Source organism: Malurus melanocephalus, unplaced genomic scaffold, assembly GCF_030028575.1.
Source record: "Malurus melanocephalus ecotype Western Australia unplaced genomic scaffold, MMel_1.1 scaffold_15, whole genome shotgun sequence".
Taxonomy (NCBI): domain Eukaryota; kingdom Metazoa; phylum Chordata; class Aves; order Passeriformes; family Maluridae; genus Malurus; species Malurus melanocephalus.
This window is the reverse complement of record NW_026623247.1, coordinates 2373251-2393431: the sequence shown is the minus strand read 5'-3', so window position 1 is coordinate 2393431 and position 20181 is coordinate 2373251. Positions and strand designations below refer to the sequence as shown.

The window sequence follows — 20181 nt, the reverse complement described above, 5'->3', positions numbered from 1 at the left end:
AAGGAGATCATAAAGAGGAGTAGAGTTACAGGCGATTTGAGCTGCAGTGAAAAAAGCTCTTAAGAGTTTGATGTACTTGCTTTTTATTTCTAATCCAAGCAAAACATGGAATCCGTGAGAGCTTTGTCTGTTTTTTTTTTTTGTTAACTTGTTGGGTGGCGTTGTGGGTGTGCTATAAGTGCAAGTATCCCTTTTTCAGAAGACAGTTCCTCATTCAGTTTCCTCTTGGATATTTTGTTGTTGCTGATTTACTTAAAATGCACTAATTGGATATAAAGTGAGACAAAGTACAGTATCTTTGCCCAAACAATGACTTGTCTCAGGTGCACATGCAGTTGTGGATCAGTGAGGTCTCGTCTTTATCTAGAAGTGGAGGCTCGCATAGAGTTGAGGTGTCCCATCTCTWAGTTTGTCTTTATGTTTCACGTGCAGCTTAGTATTTCACTGAGATTATTTCCTGCATGCTGTCCACTGGTCTTGTGAGGTGAATGCCATAATCTTCATGCTTCCAGTAAGACTGTAGCACAGTCTGGTGAAGCTGTACAGATTAGAGCAAACTGGAATCATTGCTGATACTCTGCACATTTATTTTGATGTTCCAGATAAAGTAAGAGAGAATCCCCTACAGCATACATTCAAGCATGGGAGCACAGCAGAACTCAAGTGTTCTCAAAAGTCCAATCTGGCACAGGTAGTTTGGAAGTTCAAGGATGATGTGCTGAGAGTGGAGAGTCCCAAGTACCGTCTGCTGGAAAAGGCACTTCTCATCTTCAATTTATCAGAAGGAGACAGTGGTGTTTACCAATGTTTGTCAGAAGAGAAAGTGAAAAATAAAAAATTTTCTCAAGTGCTGGCTAAGCATGTTTTGGAACTGAAAAAAATGCAGCATACCACAGTGGGCCCCACCGAGACAGCCGCACCCACAGAAGGTAATAGTGATGTGCCGAAAGCATCAGCTGTATCAACCGAGGGGTCTACTGCTCTCACCTCGACCACTCACATGGTACCAGTAACGACAGCAAGGATATTAACAAAGCCCATTGGCCCTGTCCTAACAAGTGTAGCCTCCAACACAGAGCTCTTCAATTCAATTCCTGATGCGGTCCCAGAAAAGACAATGTTCCTCAAATCAAACGATAACTTCCTGTTGATGTTCCTCTTCCTCTTCTTTTTCATTCTCTTTTTGTGCCTGCTCTCCTACAACTGTTACAAAGGTTACTTGCCAGGGCAGTGCTTGAAATTTCGCTCTGTGATGCTGCTCGGTAAGAAGAAAACCAAGTCAGATTTTTCTGATTGCGAGCAAAGCGTGAAAGAGACGCTGGTGGAGCAGGGCAGTGTCAGCCACCAGAGCGGGGAGCAGCCCAAGCCTGCGCATGACACCGGCTATGAGACGGAGCCCGACTGCGGTAACAGCCAGCTGCAGGCTGGGGACTCACAGGCGTCTCGCGAGGCCAAGGACAAGCCCTTCGACGTCAAGTGTGAGCTCAAGTAYGCTGACTCAGACGTGGAGGGGGACTGAAGGACCCCCTTGTCCCTCTCAGTGGTGGAAGTGAGCTGTGGTCCTGCGGCTGGCTATTTGAGCACGGAGAGCCTGGGTGTGACAGCTAAGCCATAGCAGGGTTACATGCTTAAGCTGTACAGCAAGCCAATTTTCATTCAAATCTCAACAGATTAGAGAAGTGGTGTACTTGTCTGGAGACCATAGCATCTCTTGTGTTGTACTGTCTTTTTTTCTGTTTTTTTCAAATGGCCAGTTTCAGATCATCACTTGTTTATTCCCAGTTTTCCCCCCACTGAGCGCTTTGCTCTAGTGAACTTGCTTGTTCTTTGGCCATATTCCTCGATAGAATAAAAGTAACTTTGTAATTCAGTTGGCTTAAAAAAGTACTTCAGTCTACACATGTTTTTAGTTGCCATTAAAAAAATCTAGTTTCATTTTAATTCCAAATTGGAAATTGAGTTTAGTTTATCAGATTGGTAAATTATAGACTTTTGTCCAGATTGGGACATTTTTTTCTTTGCTTCTAGTGATTGTTTTTAGTTTTATGTTTTGTGTTTTGGCACACTAGATCTCTTTAGTTGGTTAAAGTTAATTTTTTTAACTGCTTTTTAAGTATCTTAGATTTTAAGGTAAAATGGGGATAGCATTGCCTTGATTTGTGTAAGACTCAGGGATAATCTTGTTTAAAGGCTTTTTTCTTTGCTGCTTTCTAGAAATGTAGGTACAACAATATCAGTACAAAACATGGAGTAAGTGGGGAATGGGGAAGGAGGAAACAAATACTTTTTTTTTTTTTCCTCCCCCCCACCAGCCAGCCAGCTGGACATAGGTCACATTTTATTTTCTATACAAAACTGGATTTTTTGATTTTGCAATTTTATTTTTTTTTTTTAGTTTATAGAACAGTACAGGCAGGCAATTGTCAGTTAGCAGTGACACAGAACAAGATTTCTTGCATTGTGGAAGCAAAACAGGAATCAAGAAGAATTAACTCCTACAATTCAGCTAGTGACTCACTGGAATGGACTGTTATGACACAGCCTGATCGAGAAAATGTTGCTGATTTTTTTCTTCTTTTCAGATTCAGAAATAACTCAGCTTCTTTTTGTGACAAATATTTGCAGCGTCACCGTTTCTGGATGATACCTTCACTCTCCTATGCAACTGGAGACTGAAACTGAAGCTGCTTAAACAATCAGCCCTTTGAACTGTTTATGTGAATCATGCCTGCTAACGTGAAAATGTGCATTTGTTCTCAGCCTGGTTCACAGCAGCACTGTTTGTCTGTAAAAGCATTTTGTGTGCAGTACAGTCCTGAAGAATTGTTCCTCTCACTGCTTCTTTCTGTAAATACTGTTAGAAGTAGAATTTATCATTTTAACAGTGAATAGCAGTATGCCTGGGCTGCTTTTCTGTGTTGAACTTCCATGCAAATATAATTTAGACCATCTTAGTGTAAACAGTTTATATTTTATAAGATTCAGTTTGGTTTTATTTTTCTATTTTTAATTATGTACATATAACAGAATAAATATTAAAATAAATTGTATTATATCTTGGCTTTTCTGAAATGTTACACAATGACACTGCTTTCCATTTGGGAAGCACCAATGTTCCTCGTGGTTTCCTTTGGTGGGGGGGGATGTAAACACTTGGTAATTAATTTGAAGCAGCTCTCAGCTTCAATTGAATGGGTATAATCTAGGGTGGGACAATGGGAAGGATGGGAGAAAAAAAATGTGGGTGAAGGAGGGAAGTGCTCTTCTCTGGGGCCCTAGGGACACTTTGTCTTACTCTACCTTTCTAAAACTCATTTGTCTTTTTGCATTGTTTCTTCATTGTGTGATGTATTTCTTGCAACTTTTTTCCTTAGTACCCTTTTACTTTCTTTTCTGTCCTCTTCTGTCACACAGCCTCATCTCCTATACCTTTCCCTTCTACTGGTACCTCCTTTTTGTCCTGTGTGGGAACTGATTCACCTCCTTCACCCACCAGTAYCCAGCCTGATGTTTGGTCTAGCAAAGACCCCGTAAAGGTCATGTTGTTGCCACCTTTCCTAAGTGACCAGGCACAGCATGTTAGTGTCCGGGGACTCTTCCACCTCTTCTGCCAAGCCACAGGTAAGTTGGAGGGCCCCTGTATAAGCCAGTACTTTCTGCATTAAACGTTTAGCTATGTCACCATATACTGTATAAATTTTATTTTTCTGATATTTGTGGGGAGAAAAATGAGCAGGGAGAGACAATAATCAGGATGCCAACATGCTCTTAGCAAGAATAAGCCACTGCAAGTTCTGTGCTGTATAGTGGAGGCTCTGATTCAGCAATCCACTTTAGTATGTTCATAGTAAATTGATTTTATTAGGCTCACTTGCATACTGGCAGAGTTCAGTGAATCAGGATTGCTTATGGATGTTTAGAGGGTAGATATTGTCATTGTGTATACAATAAAAARCACCCTTTTTTGGATTTGTACTTAGCACATTTTCTGGACCAGGTCAGTCATCCCTTTTTCATCTTGTTTTGAATAGTGAAGTACCTAAAGTAATGACAACTTCTATTTTATGACAGCTGTATTTTCTAAGGTGTACAGTGGGACAAAGCTATTTTTTCCCCTAGAAATTCAACATTTTTTCCCCAGCTTTTGTTTGGATTGTTAAAAATTACTATTTGTAATTGCTGGTTTAAATTAAGTGGGATTTAATGGATATAAACAYGTCTTCATATGTAACCTTATTCTTTAAAAGAGGAAATAATATTGATTGAAGAATTTTTAAAATTAGTATTGTTCCATATTGGTGTCTCTGTTAGTGTTACTTAGAATCAGATCAAAATGCTTAAATCTTTGTTAGCATAGATGTTAACAAAGGCAATATTTGTATTTCCATGGCTAGAAGGAACAACAGTGGGATAAAGGTTATTTCATAGAATAGAATCGTTTAGATTGGAAAACACTTTTCAGCATTGAAAATTGGTTTACTTTTGCTATAGGCATTTCAGAAACTTCACTGTCCACCATGAAATGAAAAATTACAATAACACAAGAGCTTTAAACAGTTTGATAATCATGCTACAGACCTGGACTTCATTTTAAGAGTACTTTTTTAAATCAGCAGTACCCATCTTAACAATATGCTGATGCTGCTCCTAAAAATTGTTAGTAATTGTGTTTGCCTTGGTAGTGAACTTAGGCAGGAAGGTGCAGTGTCCTAGAATCAGCCTGTGGACGTCAGTCCTCAGGAGGTGTAGTGGTGAATAATGGAGGAAACTGTAAGAACCACCTGACAATGGAGGGATGCAGTAATGGCAGAGGTGGGTCCAAGATGGCCCAGCTGTGGAAGAGCTTCTGATGCCTGTCAGAAAACAAGGAAGGACTGCTTTCCAGTCCAGGTGGTGRACTTTGTATTATGGGAGGGGGTTTTTCTCCCTTTGGGAAACAAGGCAGTTGGCTGACACGTGATGCCCTTGTCCAGATTTATGACTTTAGTCTCGTGACACAAAAAACAAACTTTAAACAAACCAGCAAATGCAAACCAGCACACTGAACTGATGCAAGCATCTTTCTGGGTCCTGAATGTGAGGATGTATGAATTCATGTTAGGAGGCAGCTATGCAGTTGCTTTTGCAAGGTATCTGCTTGGATTTATTCATAGTTGGTGTCTATCACTATTTTTTTTTATATTAACTGAGCTTAATGGAACTCGATTTCCTTCAACTATGAATAGAAGGTAAAATGTGTTTGCAAGGAGTAAAAGGGTTAAATGAGAATGGCAGAGAGTTAAATGTGCCTGGTTGTAAAAAGGATATGGCATCAGTAAATGTATGATGCACATGCATAGATTGCCTCGTCATCCAATCAAAAGYCTCAAGCTTATTTTTAATTAAGTTTCTAATTTAATTGTTATTTTATCAGAATTGCTGAATCTCTTCCTTTTTTTAATTGTAAATATCTGTTTCAAGCTGTCTGGAAACTCAGCAGGAGTTGGTGAGTTCTTTTGCTCATCTCTTACTCATCCTACATGTTTTAACCTGAAAGCTTGCCTAAGGATAACACTTCACTTGTAACTGTCTCGTTTCCATCAGTTGAAGTGGGTACAGCACAAATGGTACTTGTGGCAGACTGCTACTTTTCTTCTGAAAAATGAGGTTTTTCCAAGCATGGAGTACTCCTGCCCTTCTGGGAAAAGAAGGAATAAATCTGTCACACTTTCTGCTGCCAGTCTGCTGTAKGTGCACAGGCAAACAAGTTTCTTGTATACTTTCTCTAATAGAGTTATTCTGTCCCATTACAGAATTTTTAAAACTTAGAGGCAGTTGAGGCAAGCCTCATACATACTGAACAAAATATGACACCATCTGTTCAGGGGAAAGACGGTGAGTTGATGATGTATGCACCTGCTGTATGATTTCTYTGGTGTGCTCTGCTGAATTAGGCATAGTAGGAGCAGGCTGTTCCTGGGGTTTTGGTTCTGCTCAAAGATGTTTTACTGGCACTTCCTCTCCCATGTCTGCAACTTCACAGACCAGTGGCATAACCGAAGTATATTGAGTGTGCTGAGCAACAGTTTAAATGCTTTTATAATCAGAAACACTGTATAACACTGGTTTACCTGCAGATCCAGACTCTCTGGGTCTATGGTGTCAGGATGACACCCTTCCTGCCTTAGTTCATCTGCAGCTGGAGGTTTTACATTTTGGATTATTTTCAGTCTTGGTAAAATAACCCCCAGAGTGTGAACATACAAGTTCTGTGAACTTGGCAATATACTTTAAAGGAGTTATTATTTCATGGAGATATTGAGATATCTGGTAACACCCACATACAATGCCTGTTCCCTATGGYTATGCCTTTTTAGAAGGAGTACAATAAAGTTTCCCACATCCATGGAAGAAAAGTTGTATAACTTGGAAAAATCAGAATTGCAAGGGAGTACAAGAAAGTTTAGAAGGAGTACAAGAAAGTTTCCCATATCCATGGAAGAAAAGATGTATAACTTKGAAAAATCAGAATTGCAAGGGGGCTCACTGGAGATTTCGGTGGAGCCTGGAGTTGCACTGAAAGACATTCAGAAGGGTGGGAAAAATATAATGCAGGGAAAATAAAAAATGACTGCACTGAATGAGGACTAATGCAGACCAAGTAAGACGTGACAAGGCACCTTCAGAGTAAGGCTGAAAGAGACCAGCCCCAGGCTTGTTCGCGTGCCAGAGAGCTGGCTGTACTGGTGTGACCAAGTGCTGGAGCATCACGGGTCTCAGCAGAAGGGCTCAAAAGCCCAGATACCTCCCTGCACTTGATGTTTTTCCCCAGGAGGAGGAAGTCACCTCTCAGAGACTGACCTACCTGTAGAAATGAGTGATTCTTGGGTGAGGTTTTTTTTGGTTTGGTTTTTTTTTTGTTGTTTTTTTTGTTTGTTTGGGTTTTTTTTTTGTTTGTTTGGTTGGTTTTTTTTTTGCATCATTTACATGATTGCATCAGCCATGGTGCCCTGGGGTGCTCTGGTGTAGAGCTCAGTGAGGAGAGGCAGAGGCACGGAGATGTGCAGCATCCRGAGCAAAAAGAGCCTGCCTAGGAACACCATGCCTTGAGAAGAGTGACCAGTTCTGGGCCCTTCAGTTCAGGAAGGAGGTTGAGATGCTCAAATGCATCCAGAGGAGGGCAGCAAGGCTGGTGAAGGGCCTGGAAGACAAACCCTTTSAAGAGTGTGTGAGGGAGCTGGGGATGTTCAGCCTAGAGAAAAGGAGGCTCAGGGGATACATGATCACTCTCCACCACCACCTGAAAGGAGGGTGCAGCCAGGGCGGGGTCAGCCTCTTCTCACAGACAACCAYTGACTGGACAAGACAACACAGTCTTAAGCTGAGCCAGGGGAAGTTCAGCCTGGGCATTAGGAAAAATTACTCACTGAAAGAGTGATTGGGCACTTGAATTGTCTGCCCAGAGGTGGTGGAGTCAACATTCCTGGAGGTGTTAAAAAAAAACACTTCATGGGGCACTCAGTGCCATGGTTTCGTTAATAAAGTGCTGTTAGGTCACAGGTTGGACTTGATGATCTCAAAGGTCTTTTTCAACCCGATGAATTCAGTGATTTTGTGACGTTTCCTTTGCTGTGCACTTTTGTATGTAAAGGCTATGGTCAGGCTAAGAAGTAAGTGGAAAGGTGTGCAGCAAGAGTGCCTTAAAGCTTTTTTTTTTTTTTTTTTAGCTGTATTTGTTTTCCAAGTAAGGACAAGAATAAGTTCAGTGTAAGAGTAATTTAAGCATAAGGCAAATTAAAAAAAAAAAAAAAATCAAAAAAAGGGAGAGCAACAAAAAGTAGAATCAAGTAAGATTTTTTTTTTCTTCAAAAGAATTCCTCAGTTTATTTTTTTTCTACATTTCACTGTGCAGCTCACTGCATTCATATAGGTTCTTCCTGTGTAATGAATGATAAGGTGCAGTTGGGAAACATCTTGTGTGCCTTTTGGTAGTTTATAAATGATTAAAACATAAAGAAAATACCTTCCCATGGTGGATCCAGTCCACTTAGGACTGGCAGTTGCAGCCTGCAGTAGTTCCTGCTGTTGTAATGTGCATAAAACACTTGGGGTTGCAGGCGTGAATACCCAGGTGTTCTGTACACTCACCACTGAGCGTTACACACTCAGGCAGCACAGGGCTCGGGGAAATGAAGCCACTGCAAAGTTTTCAAAGCTTTTCACCTGTACTGGCATACAGTTTGAATAAGCCACCCTTTTGAGAAAATAACCTGTYAAAAAGTCTGTCGAGGCCAAGGACAAGAGGTGGCACCTCTGTGCAGGAGCACCTCTGTGAAGCAGCAGCTCTGCTGCTTYGTTTTCTAGTTCAGTTTTCCAGCTTGCTTGGGGATTGGGTGCTGCATAGGCTATTGGCAGAGATGAACTGACTGGGTCACAAAACAAACAGTATTCTCTGTTTGAATTTAATATACACARTTATGGGGAGACTGCAAGGGTGCAGGAGGAAGAGGTTTTGCAGGATCCATGTCAGCTTTTATRGTATGACTAAGAATGTGTGAGAGGCAAAGCTTGCTTCACGCTGGGGTCTTTGAGACCCAAACTCATCTTTGGATGTCTTCCATCAGGCGAGAGAGGGATTCAGTTAGGTGTGGATTTTTTTCTCTGCCATTTAGTTACAAGAGTTTACTTGACCTCCCAGTTTAGCCTTTCTTCTTTTGCAGTTYGGCATAAATATTTCAACTGTTTTCCTTCTTCCTGATGTGGGATTCTTGATTCAGTAGTGCCTCAGCTTGGAAGAGAACTTTGGTATTTACTCCTGCACCCTGGCCATGATTGAGCAGCTGTATTTCCCAGTGCTGCCTATGTGATGGGAACTGGTATTGAAATCTGGAGCATAACCACAATCAGAACGTCTTGTTATCCCCTGCCAGTCAGGATTGCAGCCTGACTACCTGTACACTTATTTTTCTTCCCCTTTGGAGCTCCAGCCTGTAGACTTGTAATTATTAATCCACTGGTGTGATGGGTGATTAACTGAGTCCTAATTTAGACCAAAGCTCTCATCTTTTTTAACTATTTCAGTAGAAACTGCCACCAGAGTTGCCTCAACATGTTGTGTGTGTTGCCCCCACAGTGAAGATGAAAATATCCTTTCCATCTCTGCAGTCATCTTCCTGCTAGATCTACCTGGCAAACAAAGCAAAAGCAGTAGTTTGTGTTCTCTGCAGAACATGGGAGATTTTTGGAGAACATTTTACTCCTTAAAATGTGTTCTCCAATTTTCTTCACTTTATTTTAGAAGTTAATGTAGTAGCCTTTTTAGCTGATAGGATAGAAAAAAATAATTAGGCAAACTCAAAGTGCCAGGGGAAATTTAGGCTGGACATGATGAAAAAATCCTTCACAGAARTAGTGATTGGGCACTGGAATGGGAGGGGGTGGAGTCACTGTCCCTGAATGTGGTTAAAAAAAATTGGATGTGTTTAGTGCTTAGTCTGGATGTGCTTGGTCTGCATGTGCTTAGTGACATGGTCTAGTTGATAAAGTGGTGTTAGGTCATAGGTGAGATATGACAATCTCAAAGGTCTTTTCCAGCCTCGTTAATTCTGTGTTATCCTGTGAAAGTGGAATGTGATTTTTTTTTCCCTGCTAGTCCCTAGTTTTATCTGATTACTGCTTYGTCTGGTTTTCTTCACAGATCATTATCTAGTCCCAATTACAAAACCTTTTTCTGGATGCCCTCAGAGAACAYCTGAATAAATGCATGGATGTTTACCAATTGCATTTTCATCTAGTGGGTCAGTCAGCCACTTTCCCAACCCGCTTTTCAATTCCACTCTGAGAAACTGGATGCCATGTGCTGCTGGCATCTGTRTGGGCTGTGCATCACCTGTAGTGACTGGTTGCACTTTCTAGCTTTACACACTTCCTGCTTTTCATCTGCCTTAGTAAGGCTGCATCAGCTTGTGGTGTTGGGATTGGTACAAAGGGATTGGTAATTTAGTGAAGCACCGGTGTCTGATGCAGGAGAACATCATTTGTTCTTCAGTATGAAATATTTGGTGTTGGAAATAATATTTTTTGACATTTCGGAGAAATCTATTTTGCTTGGCTTTTCAAAGTGATTTTTTTCTATTGCTGTCAAGCCTGTCTTCTAGAATGCATTGTCCTGCTTTAACAATCAAAACTGAACACCAAAAAATACTACAACAAAAAAWTGTGCCCCAGTTACAGGGGGTACAGCTATGTAACTTTTCAGAAAACTGCAAAGATGCTTGTCTCAATTTAAAGATTCACACCCCCCACAGCTTTTTCTAATCAGTTACCCTCTGATGGCTTAATCTGCTACTGATTTATTATTTTGGTACTTTATCAGCAGCAATAACTCAACTCCTACAACACAAAAAACTGTGACCAGCCCTACATCTTTCATTCACACACTGAGCAGTGCTGGTGATAATGTTTCATTTTAATGATTGACTAACCTCTTCCTGGGCTAACTTTGATCTCTGATTTAAAATAACCTTCCTGCATCCAGATTATAGTGCCTTTTTAAAACTTAATCCCTGCTCCAGCTGAGAGCTTGCTGTATGATCTTGGTTTTCAGAAATCTGGGATGTTTGCTCAGTAGCATTCAGCAAAGCTGCAAGCTTGATAGCAGGCATTAAATCCAGATGCTATTCTTTTTCTTGATCTGCTGCACGTGGTGAGCTTTGAAAGGGGTTTTGGTGTGTATTGGGTTATACAAGGGAGTTTCTTTCCTAAACCTGTACTTCCCACCACTGTGGATAGCCTCCGGTAGCAGTTCTTTGTCTAGATTATGGGGATTTGTGCGAAAGACTTTGCATTACCCTGATGGAATTTCTCTGAGGGATACCTGTCAGTTATCTTCAATTTGCTGTCAATGTGCAGAAGTTATTAACGGGGGTCTGGGTTTGTTGATGGCTCCTGCTGTTGTACCAACTCCCCTGGCTTTATTTTGGAAGTGTTTCTATGAATAGAGAGTAGCCTTATTCTAATGCTACCCTTCAAGAACTGAGTTAGAAACAAGGGAGCCCCTGTGCTGAACCTCCAGCACTGCTCGGGGTGTGACAGTGCAGCTTCACTGGGCTGCTTTTGCAATATCTCCACAGCTCTGCACATTGCAGCACGTGGCACACGGAGCCAGCTTGGCTGGTGCTCCCCCTGCCTTATGTCACAGAGCTCTACTTAATCCATAATCTACTCCTTCTAAATTAGTATCTCCAAGCTGTCTTGAAAACCATATGTCTATTAGGATGTGATGCGTATATGGCAAATGCTTAATTTGGTGCAGCTTAGCATCCCCATGCTGCTCTGAGTCTGCAGCTGTGCGCTTCTGCTCTTCATGTCTGGTTTTACTTATTTACCTATTCTAACCTGAGATCWAATTTACTGGTGAAAAACCAGTGAATGCTGTCAGACTGTGGGTGGAAGCTAAAAAGCMGCTAACAGTGGTTTAAGTTTTTATGCTATCTATTGCAGCTGATTTTTTTTCTGATGGAAAATACTGAGAAAAAAATCATCTGGGTATTAAATACATGGTTTATGTAACCCAGCTGGATTCGACATAGGTCAGAGAACCCATTCTGCCAGCAGAAACTACTTGGACACTACCTGTGCCACTACTACTTGGGCATTATCATTTAATTCAAATTGCTGAAAGCAGAGAAAATGAAATTTATATGGGAAAAAAACAAACACTTCCACATACATTGGACATTTTGAAGAGCATATACAAGGGAAAGGCTTCGTAAAGCTTTTAGTTCAGATAATGCCACAAGGTTTCTTGTAATTTTGTTTGATAACTGTTAATTCCCCTTCTAAAATCATCAAGGTGGTGAAGTTTTTTTTTACTTAATCATGAGTAATTAATGTAGATTATTGAAGAAAAAATTTCGAAGTTTACTGTTTGAAATATATTTAGTGGTTGCTTAGACATATCTACTTACATATCTAGCCTGTTGTGCTGTTAAATTCTCTGCTTTATTATTATGTTTTAATAAGATTACTTTTCAAAAATCTTTCAAGCATTCCTAATGTGGATGGCAAAGTAAGTACATCGGGTTTTAAAATACATTGTATTTTAAAGTGTGCACTAGACATGTAATTAATTTGTATTACAGCAACAGTAGAAAATGCAGTATATATATTATTTTCCTTTATCTTCAAAAAATACTTCTCTAACCATTACATATGAGTCTGAATTTCTCAATGTAGAGTTTTAGAAAAATTGCATTTAACAAATATGATTCAAAGTTTTTGTAGATGAAACTATTTCACAGTGTATTTTTTTTTCTATTGTTTCATCCTGAGAATTAAATCATAGTAGAGAAGGTAATTGCTTGAAAATTGGAAAAACCTGCACTGAAACATGAACATGAATAAAACCCTGACTACTGCTTGCACCTAGATTTTGTTGTCAACCAGCTGTAAGTGGGGATGAGTGTGTATCTTGGGGGAATTCCCGTGCTTCTGACTGCACCGAAAAATAAAGGAAGGGTAAAATTGCTGAGTTGCAAATTCATAAGGGGCCAGCCTGAGCCAACAAAGCTTGCAAAATTTCACGTGGAAGGAAATTTTGCATTTTAGTCTCTTGGTGAAATGTGGATGTAAGCTGAATTTTGGCAGACTTACAGCAGCAGTTGGGGACTTYAGCACTAGAAAACAGAGCAGGTTCTCTGGTGTGAATAGTACATTTGAAGTAATTTTAGGGAAGTGTGCATTAAACATGCATCTTCCTTGTGTGAGTCTAAAATGGTATTTAGGGATTTTGATGTTATTGCTATGCTTGCCCTTATTACTCCTCCTGTTTACCCAAATTCTAAATTCAGCTTTAGTTTACTGAGATAATTTGTCCCTGGTTGCAGACATCCCATGAATTTACTGACAAGTAACCTATCTGCTGTTAACTGTAGAATGAGTGCAATCATCCATAAAACACGTTTTTCTTTTAAAAAATGACTGTGTGCTAGAGCAGCTATTTCCAGTCCAGTGTGTTGGAAAGCTTGCCCTTTCCACTTCGTTAGAGCTGCTGTCAGTCCTTGAGACTCTGCCACTTCCATCAGAGAAACTCTACAATGCTGTAACTAGMTCATGTTCTCCTACCATAAACCCTTACCCTTACTGCTAATTTATGTCCATATTTGTGGGAAATTTGGAAATAAAACTTAGGAGTTAAGATTTTAATATGATACACTTAAGAAGTACATTAATGTAAAACTAGCTTTTTTTTWATCTTCCTGTCTGCATGATTATCTGAAACTTCATTTGTTTGCCAGACACTAATCACAGAATTCTATTTTTCTAAGGAAAAAATGCCACATCAACTTGTAATATGAAGTGCTTAAAGTAAAAACTGACTTCTGTAGTAGGCTCTGTCAAGACAAATTTGCAAAAACCAGTTTATTGTCTTTTTAATCCAAATTTCTCTTTACATCTCCTCTTGCTAAGGCTGGTCTGGATCCTAGGCCCAGAGAGAGAAATAGGCATGTTTTAAACATCAGAATTACAAAGATGTTAGCTTGGCCCAGATGTCTGTTTTAAATGGAAAGGCTCTGATGCTGCACTTCAGCCAACCTTTCTAGTTTTCTGGGAACAGCTGTTCTGTCCTCCAGGCTACTGTCAATCTCTGATTTATTCAAATGTTGTCCTTGCAGGTTAAGACAAATAATAGTAACAGGGCTAAAATATTAGATTGCTCTTTGTTGTTGATCCAAACGTCTTTCAAGTTCTGTCTTGCTCAAAGTGCCTGCTGTGACTGCTGGTTCTGTGCTTTTTCCAATTCTGCCTCTCTCATTACTAGTCACAGCATCTTTGATGCAATGAGTTCTTAAACTCTTCCCCTCCAGGTGAAGCGTCCTAGTGCTACAGGAATTCGTACAGGCAGATGGTGCTGATGTTCATCATTGGATCTATCCTGGGTGTGCTAAGCTCCCCTTGTGAGAATCCACACAGAACTCAGTACATATAAACCCACAACTTTGGCTTGAACCTAAATTTCTAGTGCTAGGTCCTCTTTATCCCAAGTTTTTGSTACCCAGAATTTCAGCTGAAGAAGCCTAAGAAACATTACGATCAACTATTTCTGCTTTTAAGCTTAATCTTGATGTTACAGGGTTTGTTTTCTTTTCAAAGATGCATCTTCTATTTTCTTATAGAGTAAGCTAACTAACATTTTTGCAGGTCCAGATGACTCCCACTTTGTCTGGAAGAAGAATGGACATAAGATGAAGACATGCATCATGGAGCAATCTCACATACTGCTTGACGGCAGAGTGCATGTTCTGAGCTGGGTGAAAGATTCAGTAGCAGAAAACACACAGTACAGATGTTCATTCATCTCAAAAGCTGGGAACATGACATCAGAAGTGCTGATCACAGTGGAAGATAAAGGTAGGCGTGTTTCGAATGCGTGCTGTGTTTGGCCTGACCCTGATGTGAGCAAAGYGCTGTAATATTCACCCGTAAAACCTGTGTGTGTCTGAAGATGGTAACTCTACTGCATTGGTACCCATTTATGAAAAGATTTTAGAGTCATAAAAACTCCTTCTTCTACCCATCCCCTCAAAGGACTAATGCAAATTAGCAGTTATGATCTAGAAATCAAACTAAAACTCGCTAAACTAATTAACAAAATCTGAAAATCAGATGAGTAATAGAGAGCTTCAGGTAAGTACTCTGCTGGAATTCTACAGGGTAATGCAGAAAAATTCTTTAGTTCATAAGGACTTAAAGAAGTCTGATGGTGAAGAGAAATCCCCACTACCCTGGATTTTTAAAATCACATAATTTGTAAACCACCTACACTTGGGCAAGGTCAGTTGTCTCTGCTCCATTTGCACACTAAYTAGGCAGGAAGGAACTTAGAGAACTTTTTTGGGTATCCTGACTGCCTGCTGCAACTAGCTCTTGAGAGCTTATCCAGACGTGGGGAAGGTCTGAGTAGTCTTCAAAAAGACAGCAGGAGCAGTGAATGTGATAGAGCATGGATTTTCTTGGCAAGATGAAGGAAGAATTAACCAGCTGGTTAATATAAAATGTAAGCCTGTCAAAGATGACCCAACACTTCTTTTTCCAGTGACAGAGAAAAGCAATGGGAGTTATGCCATCATTGCTGTTACTTTGAAGTCTGCCTCAGCAGCAGAATTAAGAGCATGTCAATGCTCCAATGTAAATGTGGAACAGAGGAGGGGCTCTCACTGTGTTCTAAAAACATATGACTGTTGCTATGTCCTGAAGGATAAATAGAAGTATATCACCATCAGTGYTACATTCTGCAAAAAGAGGTGGCAAATGGGAGTAGCACTCAAATTTTTATCAAGATGCAGTAACAGAGCCCTTCTTAAATTCTCAATGGAAGGAAATATAAGGAATTCTTGAGTGCAATTACATGGCACCTTCAGATGGCTGAAGGATCAGACTCAGCCAGCATGGATTTAGAAGAGGCAGATCCTGTCTGACCAACCTTTTCGCCTTTTATGACCAGGTGACCCACTTRGTGGATGAGGGAAAGGCTGTGGATGCGTCTGCCTGGAGTTCAGCAAAGCCTTTGATAMTGTCATAGCAAACTGGAGGAGAAGCTGRTATTCCATGGCTTGGATAGGTACAGCCATCCCTGGTTTAGGAACTGGCTGGAAGGCTGGGCCCAGAGTGTGGTGGTGACTGGTGCCACATCCAGTTGGTGGCCTGCCACTAGTGGTGTCCCCCAGGGATCAGTGCTGGGCCCAGTTCTGTTTAATATCTTCACTGATGATCTGGATGAGGGCATTGAGTCTACCAGTGGCAAATTTGCAGATGACACCAAGCAGGGTGTGAATGTTAACCTATTGGAGGGTAGGAGGGCTCTGCAGAGGGATCTGGACAGGCTGGATTGATGGGTCAAGTCCAACGATATGAGGTTCAACAAGATCAAGCACTGGGTCCTGCACTTTGGTCACAACAATCCCTGCAGTGCTACAGGCTGGGGACAGAGTRGCTGGACAGTGGCCAGGCAGAAAGGGACCTGGGGGTTCTGACTGAACCCCAATACACTGAACTGAATTGTCAGTACCCCAATAGACTGAACACAAGCCAGCAGTGTGCCCAGGTAGCCAAAAAGGCCAATAGCATCCTGGCCTGGCCAGCAGGACCAGGGTARTGATCGTTCCCCTGTACTCAGCAATGGTGAAGCCACAGCTTGTGTCCAGTTCTGGGCCCCTCAGTTTCAGGAAGATTATGGAGTATGATGTTGAGGTGCTGGAGCRTGTCCAGAGAAGGGCAATGGTGCTGGTGAAAGATCTGGAGCGCAAGTCCTGAGAGGCACAGCTGAGGGAGCTGGGGGTGTTCAGCCTGGACAAAAGGAAGCACAGGGGAAGCCTTGTCACTCTCCACAACTGCCTGAAAGGAGRGTGCAGCCAGGTCAGGGTCAGTCTCTTCTCACAGACAACCACTGACTGGACAAGAGGACACCTCRAGCTGTGCCAGGGGAGGTTTAGATTGGACCTTAAGAAGAATTTCCTCATAGAAAGGGATGACTGGACATTGGAATGTGCTACCCAGGAAAGTGGTGGAGTCATGGTCCCTGGAGGTGTTAAAAAGACTGGATGTGGCACTCAGTGCCATGGTCTGGTTGACAAGGTGGTGTTGGGTCCTATGTTGGATTCGATGGTCTCAGAGGTTTTTTCCAACCTGACTGGATTCTGTGATTACTGAGCAGTGGGGAATTCTAACTGGACATGTACATCATGTCACTGATCCGTCATGTTGACTGGTCCTCTCCATCAAGTCGCTCTTCTCCCCAGACCAGTTACAATCTAACTGGAGCTTCCCTGCACTTGTAAATGAGCTTGAACTATTAATTTGTAGGTCAAAGCTTCTGGATCTYGAATCACAGATAATGGCACTAGATCTGATTAGTCTGGAGGCCATTAAATTCAGGGTAAGAGACAACCATTCCAACAGAAGTTACTGCCAAATAACATGAAAGGAGGTAGAGCCAAATGAAAGACAAGATGGGGGATCCTTCTAGCCCCCTTCCTGCAGGAGGACTTCCAGGCAGTCCTCCATCTGGTTCAGGTACTGACTTTTGCTGTTATCTGTTACCACCCCATATACAATTCTCAGATTCTGCTGGTCAGGATACGTGGACGAAAGAATTTGACACCTGGAGAAGTGCCATCAGTGAACATGACAAGATGATGCAAAACTGGAGGAAAAAATGGGTAAGACTTTCATAAACTTCCTCTTGAACTTCTGCAGCTGCATGTATTTATGACAAAATGATCAGTGTTCCTGTATGTGTCATCACTGTTGACCCTCTCAGCAGTAAAATCTGTTCTATCTGTGACATTCACTGAGGTTACGTCAGCTTGTTTCTTCCGTTCCACTAACCAAGTGCTCATCAGTCAGTAGTCCTCTTCCTGCCCAAAACAGTGTCTACAGTGTATACAGCAGACCAATTTCATCACATCAGTAGACTAACTGGATTGCAGAGCCCACTAGATCTCATCAATGGCACTATTCATAAAAGCTGACCCTTCTTTTTTTTAAAAAAAAAGGAAGTACATACCCATCTATCAATGTTTTTCTCCAACAGTTAGAAAAAAAGATTACTTTTGAAAACCTTTGAATATGACATGCTTGTTGCCTGTGGAACAGTTAGTATAGGCAACCTTTAAGCCCCATTTTAATTTTTAAAGTGRTATTAACACATCATTCTGAAATTTTCCTTCAGGAGACCTGCAACAAGAGAAACAGCCTCTAATGGACAAAGGAATGAACAGGCTAGAAGGAGAAATGTATGCAAGAGCACCTGGTACTCTTAATGACATTTGGAGATGTCTTTGCAAGTGTTAGTGCTGGCRTTACAATTGACACTCAGGAGAGTCACCTCAAGCATGAAGTGGAWGGGGATATTCTTACTGCACCAAAGAATAACTAAGTTAAGTTACATGCTACCAGAGAGGCCACCCATGCCATGCTGCAGCTRTCCCTGGTTTTCTCATGTCAGCTATTTCGGCTTAATGAAGAACAAAAGTAATCTCAGTAAGACTTGTGCTGTTCAAAGAATATARTATGGTATCTTCTGTTTTGAGTTCATTAAGCAAACCAGGTAATTTGGGGCTTGAGGATCTTGGYATATGATTCAGACATTAGGATGTGGATCACATTTATTTAAAGGCATTTCAACTAGTACATTTACTTTCTTCTGTTTACCCTTATGTTGCCAGTGTTTTGAAGAGCATTCCTTTCTAGTGTCAGCAAGTTCATTTGTTCAAACACATTTCCTTTGGTAATTGCGCTGGTTTTGGCTGGGATAGAGTTTAATTTTTTTCACAGTGGCTGGTATGGGACTGTGTTTTGGATTTCTGCTGAACAGAGGGTGGATAGTACAGAGATGTTTTTGTTACTGCTCAGCRGGGCTTGCACAGAAGCAAAGCCTTTCCTGCTTTTTGTACTGACACACTGATGGAGGAGACTGGGAGTGCATGGGATGGGAGACTGGGACAGGAGAGAGCCAGGACAGGTGACCCAGCCTGACCAAAGCCATACGCCAGACCATGTGACATTATGCTCAAGATATAGTGTGTGTGTGTGGGGGGTGGGGGGAATGTAGCGAGTGATGGTGTTTATCTTCCCAAGTAGCCATTGTGTGTGATTGGGCCCTGTTCTCCTGGAGATCGCTGAACACCTCCTTGCCCATGGGAAAGAGTAATTAATTCCTTGCTCTGCTTTGCCTGTTTGCATGGCTTTCGCTTTCCCTACAAAACTACCTTTATCTCAACCCCTGCGTTTTCTGGCTTTTACCCTTTCTGATTTGCTCCCACTGTGAGAGGCTGGGTGGTGCTTGATTGCTGGCTGGGCTTAAACCATGACAGTAATAAAGTTTCTGTACCAAATCAAGAAGTTCTGACTAATGCTTTAAATACAGATAAATTACAAAGTATGCAAGAAGACTCTCCAGTTTTTGCAAATTATTCTTCTATATTTGAGATAATGTAGCTTAAAAAACGCTACGCTGAATGAATTCAAAGACAATCAATCACAATTCCTTGTGAGCAAGTGCAGAATGAAAATGTGAGGACCTGCACCATCCACTGTAAAATTGTTCCACTGCATTACTCCTCAGTTTTGTCCCACGACTAAAAAACCAAAAGGCCTGAGGTATAAATCAAGTTTTCTCTATTATCTACTCAGTGGTTTTTAACAATGTGGAACAAGTAAGATGCTCCCTAATAATCTGCGGAGGCAGTGAGCTGCTTCGAGCAATAGCAGAAAGCTTCACACTCATCCCTATGTTATTCCCTAACTGGTAAAGTTTAAATTAGAGTGTTTCCCACATTAAAAAAAGCAGTCTCCACATACTAGAAGTTGCACGACCCCTTTTTTTAGTATAAGACACCTTGTCACACATGCAGAGTGAAAACTCTTACATTTTTCCTACTTCTCTTAACCATTTTTCCTATTTTTTGCACAGGCATTTCATGAATGCTGATGCAGACTTCTGATACCACCCGAAATATTCTTCTGATTTTTTTCTCAGGACAACTTTCCTTGAATTGTCTCTCCTTTGTTTGATTAATAGATCTGGAGCAGACTTAAATTTAGTTCTGTGGAGCTGAGTGGGAATACAAAGTAAGCCAGGTCAGGGTTATAGATGACATAACTAAGCTTTGCTTTGTCTCTGCAGGAAATTACTGCAAGTACTAAAAAGTTCCAATGTTTTGTTTCATTCAATTTTGTGGAAAAAAAGGAATTTAAAAATCTGTGTAACAGCTGGCTGTGTTGTGTTATGCTCTTCCACAGCATGACAATATAGAAAATATGGTGCAGAAAACAAATTTCTTCACCAACTGGTCCTCATTCCACGCAGTGACTGGGTTAAGCAGTTCCAGAATTTTAGGTGTTATCCAAGTGGCAGAGGTACAAATGAATAAACCACAACTTAACTTTGGATAAAGGGTGTATGTTGGCCAAAAGCATGTTTTGTCATTGGGACATTTCACCCCCATTTCCATTTATGATCAGAAGCAACTAAWCCAAAAAAGATCATCATCATAACTMGTGATCAACTGTGCATTTCAGCATAAGGCCTGCCCCCTGTCAAAGTTCTTTCCCAAAACTGACATTTCAAGTATCACTGAATTCCCACAAGATGAGCTTACTTAAGCCACAGCCATTCTTTACAGAATCAGTATATTGTAA

At 41.1% G+C, this 20181-nt stretch overlaps 1 protein-coding gene across 13 annotated transcripts in view; it reads left to right on the top strand.

Annotated features, from left to right (window-relative positions):
* SEMA4D (semaphorin 4D) overlaps positions 1-18883 on the top strand; it is a 98083-nt gene extending 79200 nt beyond the window's left edge. For 11 of the 13 annotated variants that reach the window (XM_057384884.1, XM_057384848.1, XM_057384831.1 and 8 more), the window contains one exon: positions 603-3050. In XM_057384884.1, coding sequence (XP_057240867.1) covers positions 603-1519 — 917 coding nt within the window. In that variant the 3' untranslated portion in view covers positions 1520-3050. Of the gene's footprint in view, positions 1-602; positions 3051-14181; positions 14392-17100; positions 17199-17710 lie in introns of those variants that run through there. The other 2 variants (XM_057384926.1, XM_057384934.1) reach the window with 2 other exon arrangements.
* The last annotated feature ends 1298 nt before the right edge of the window (positions 18884-20181 follow it).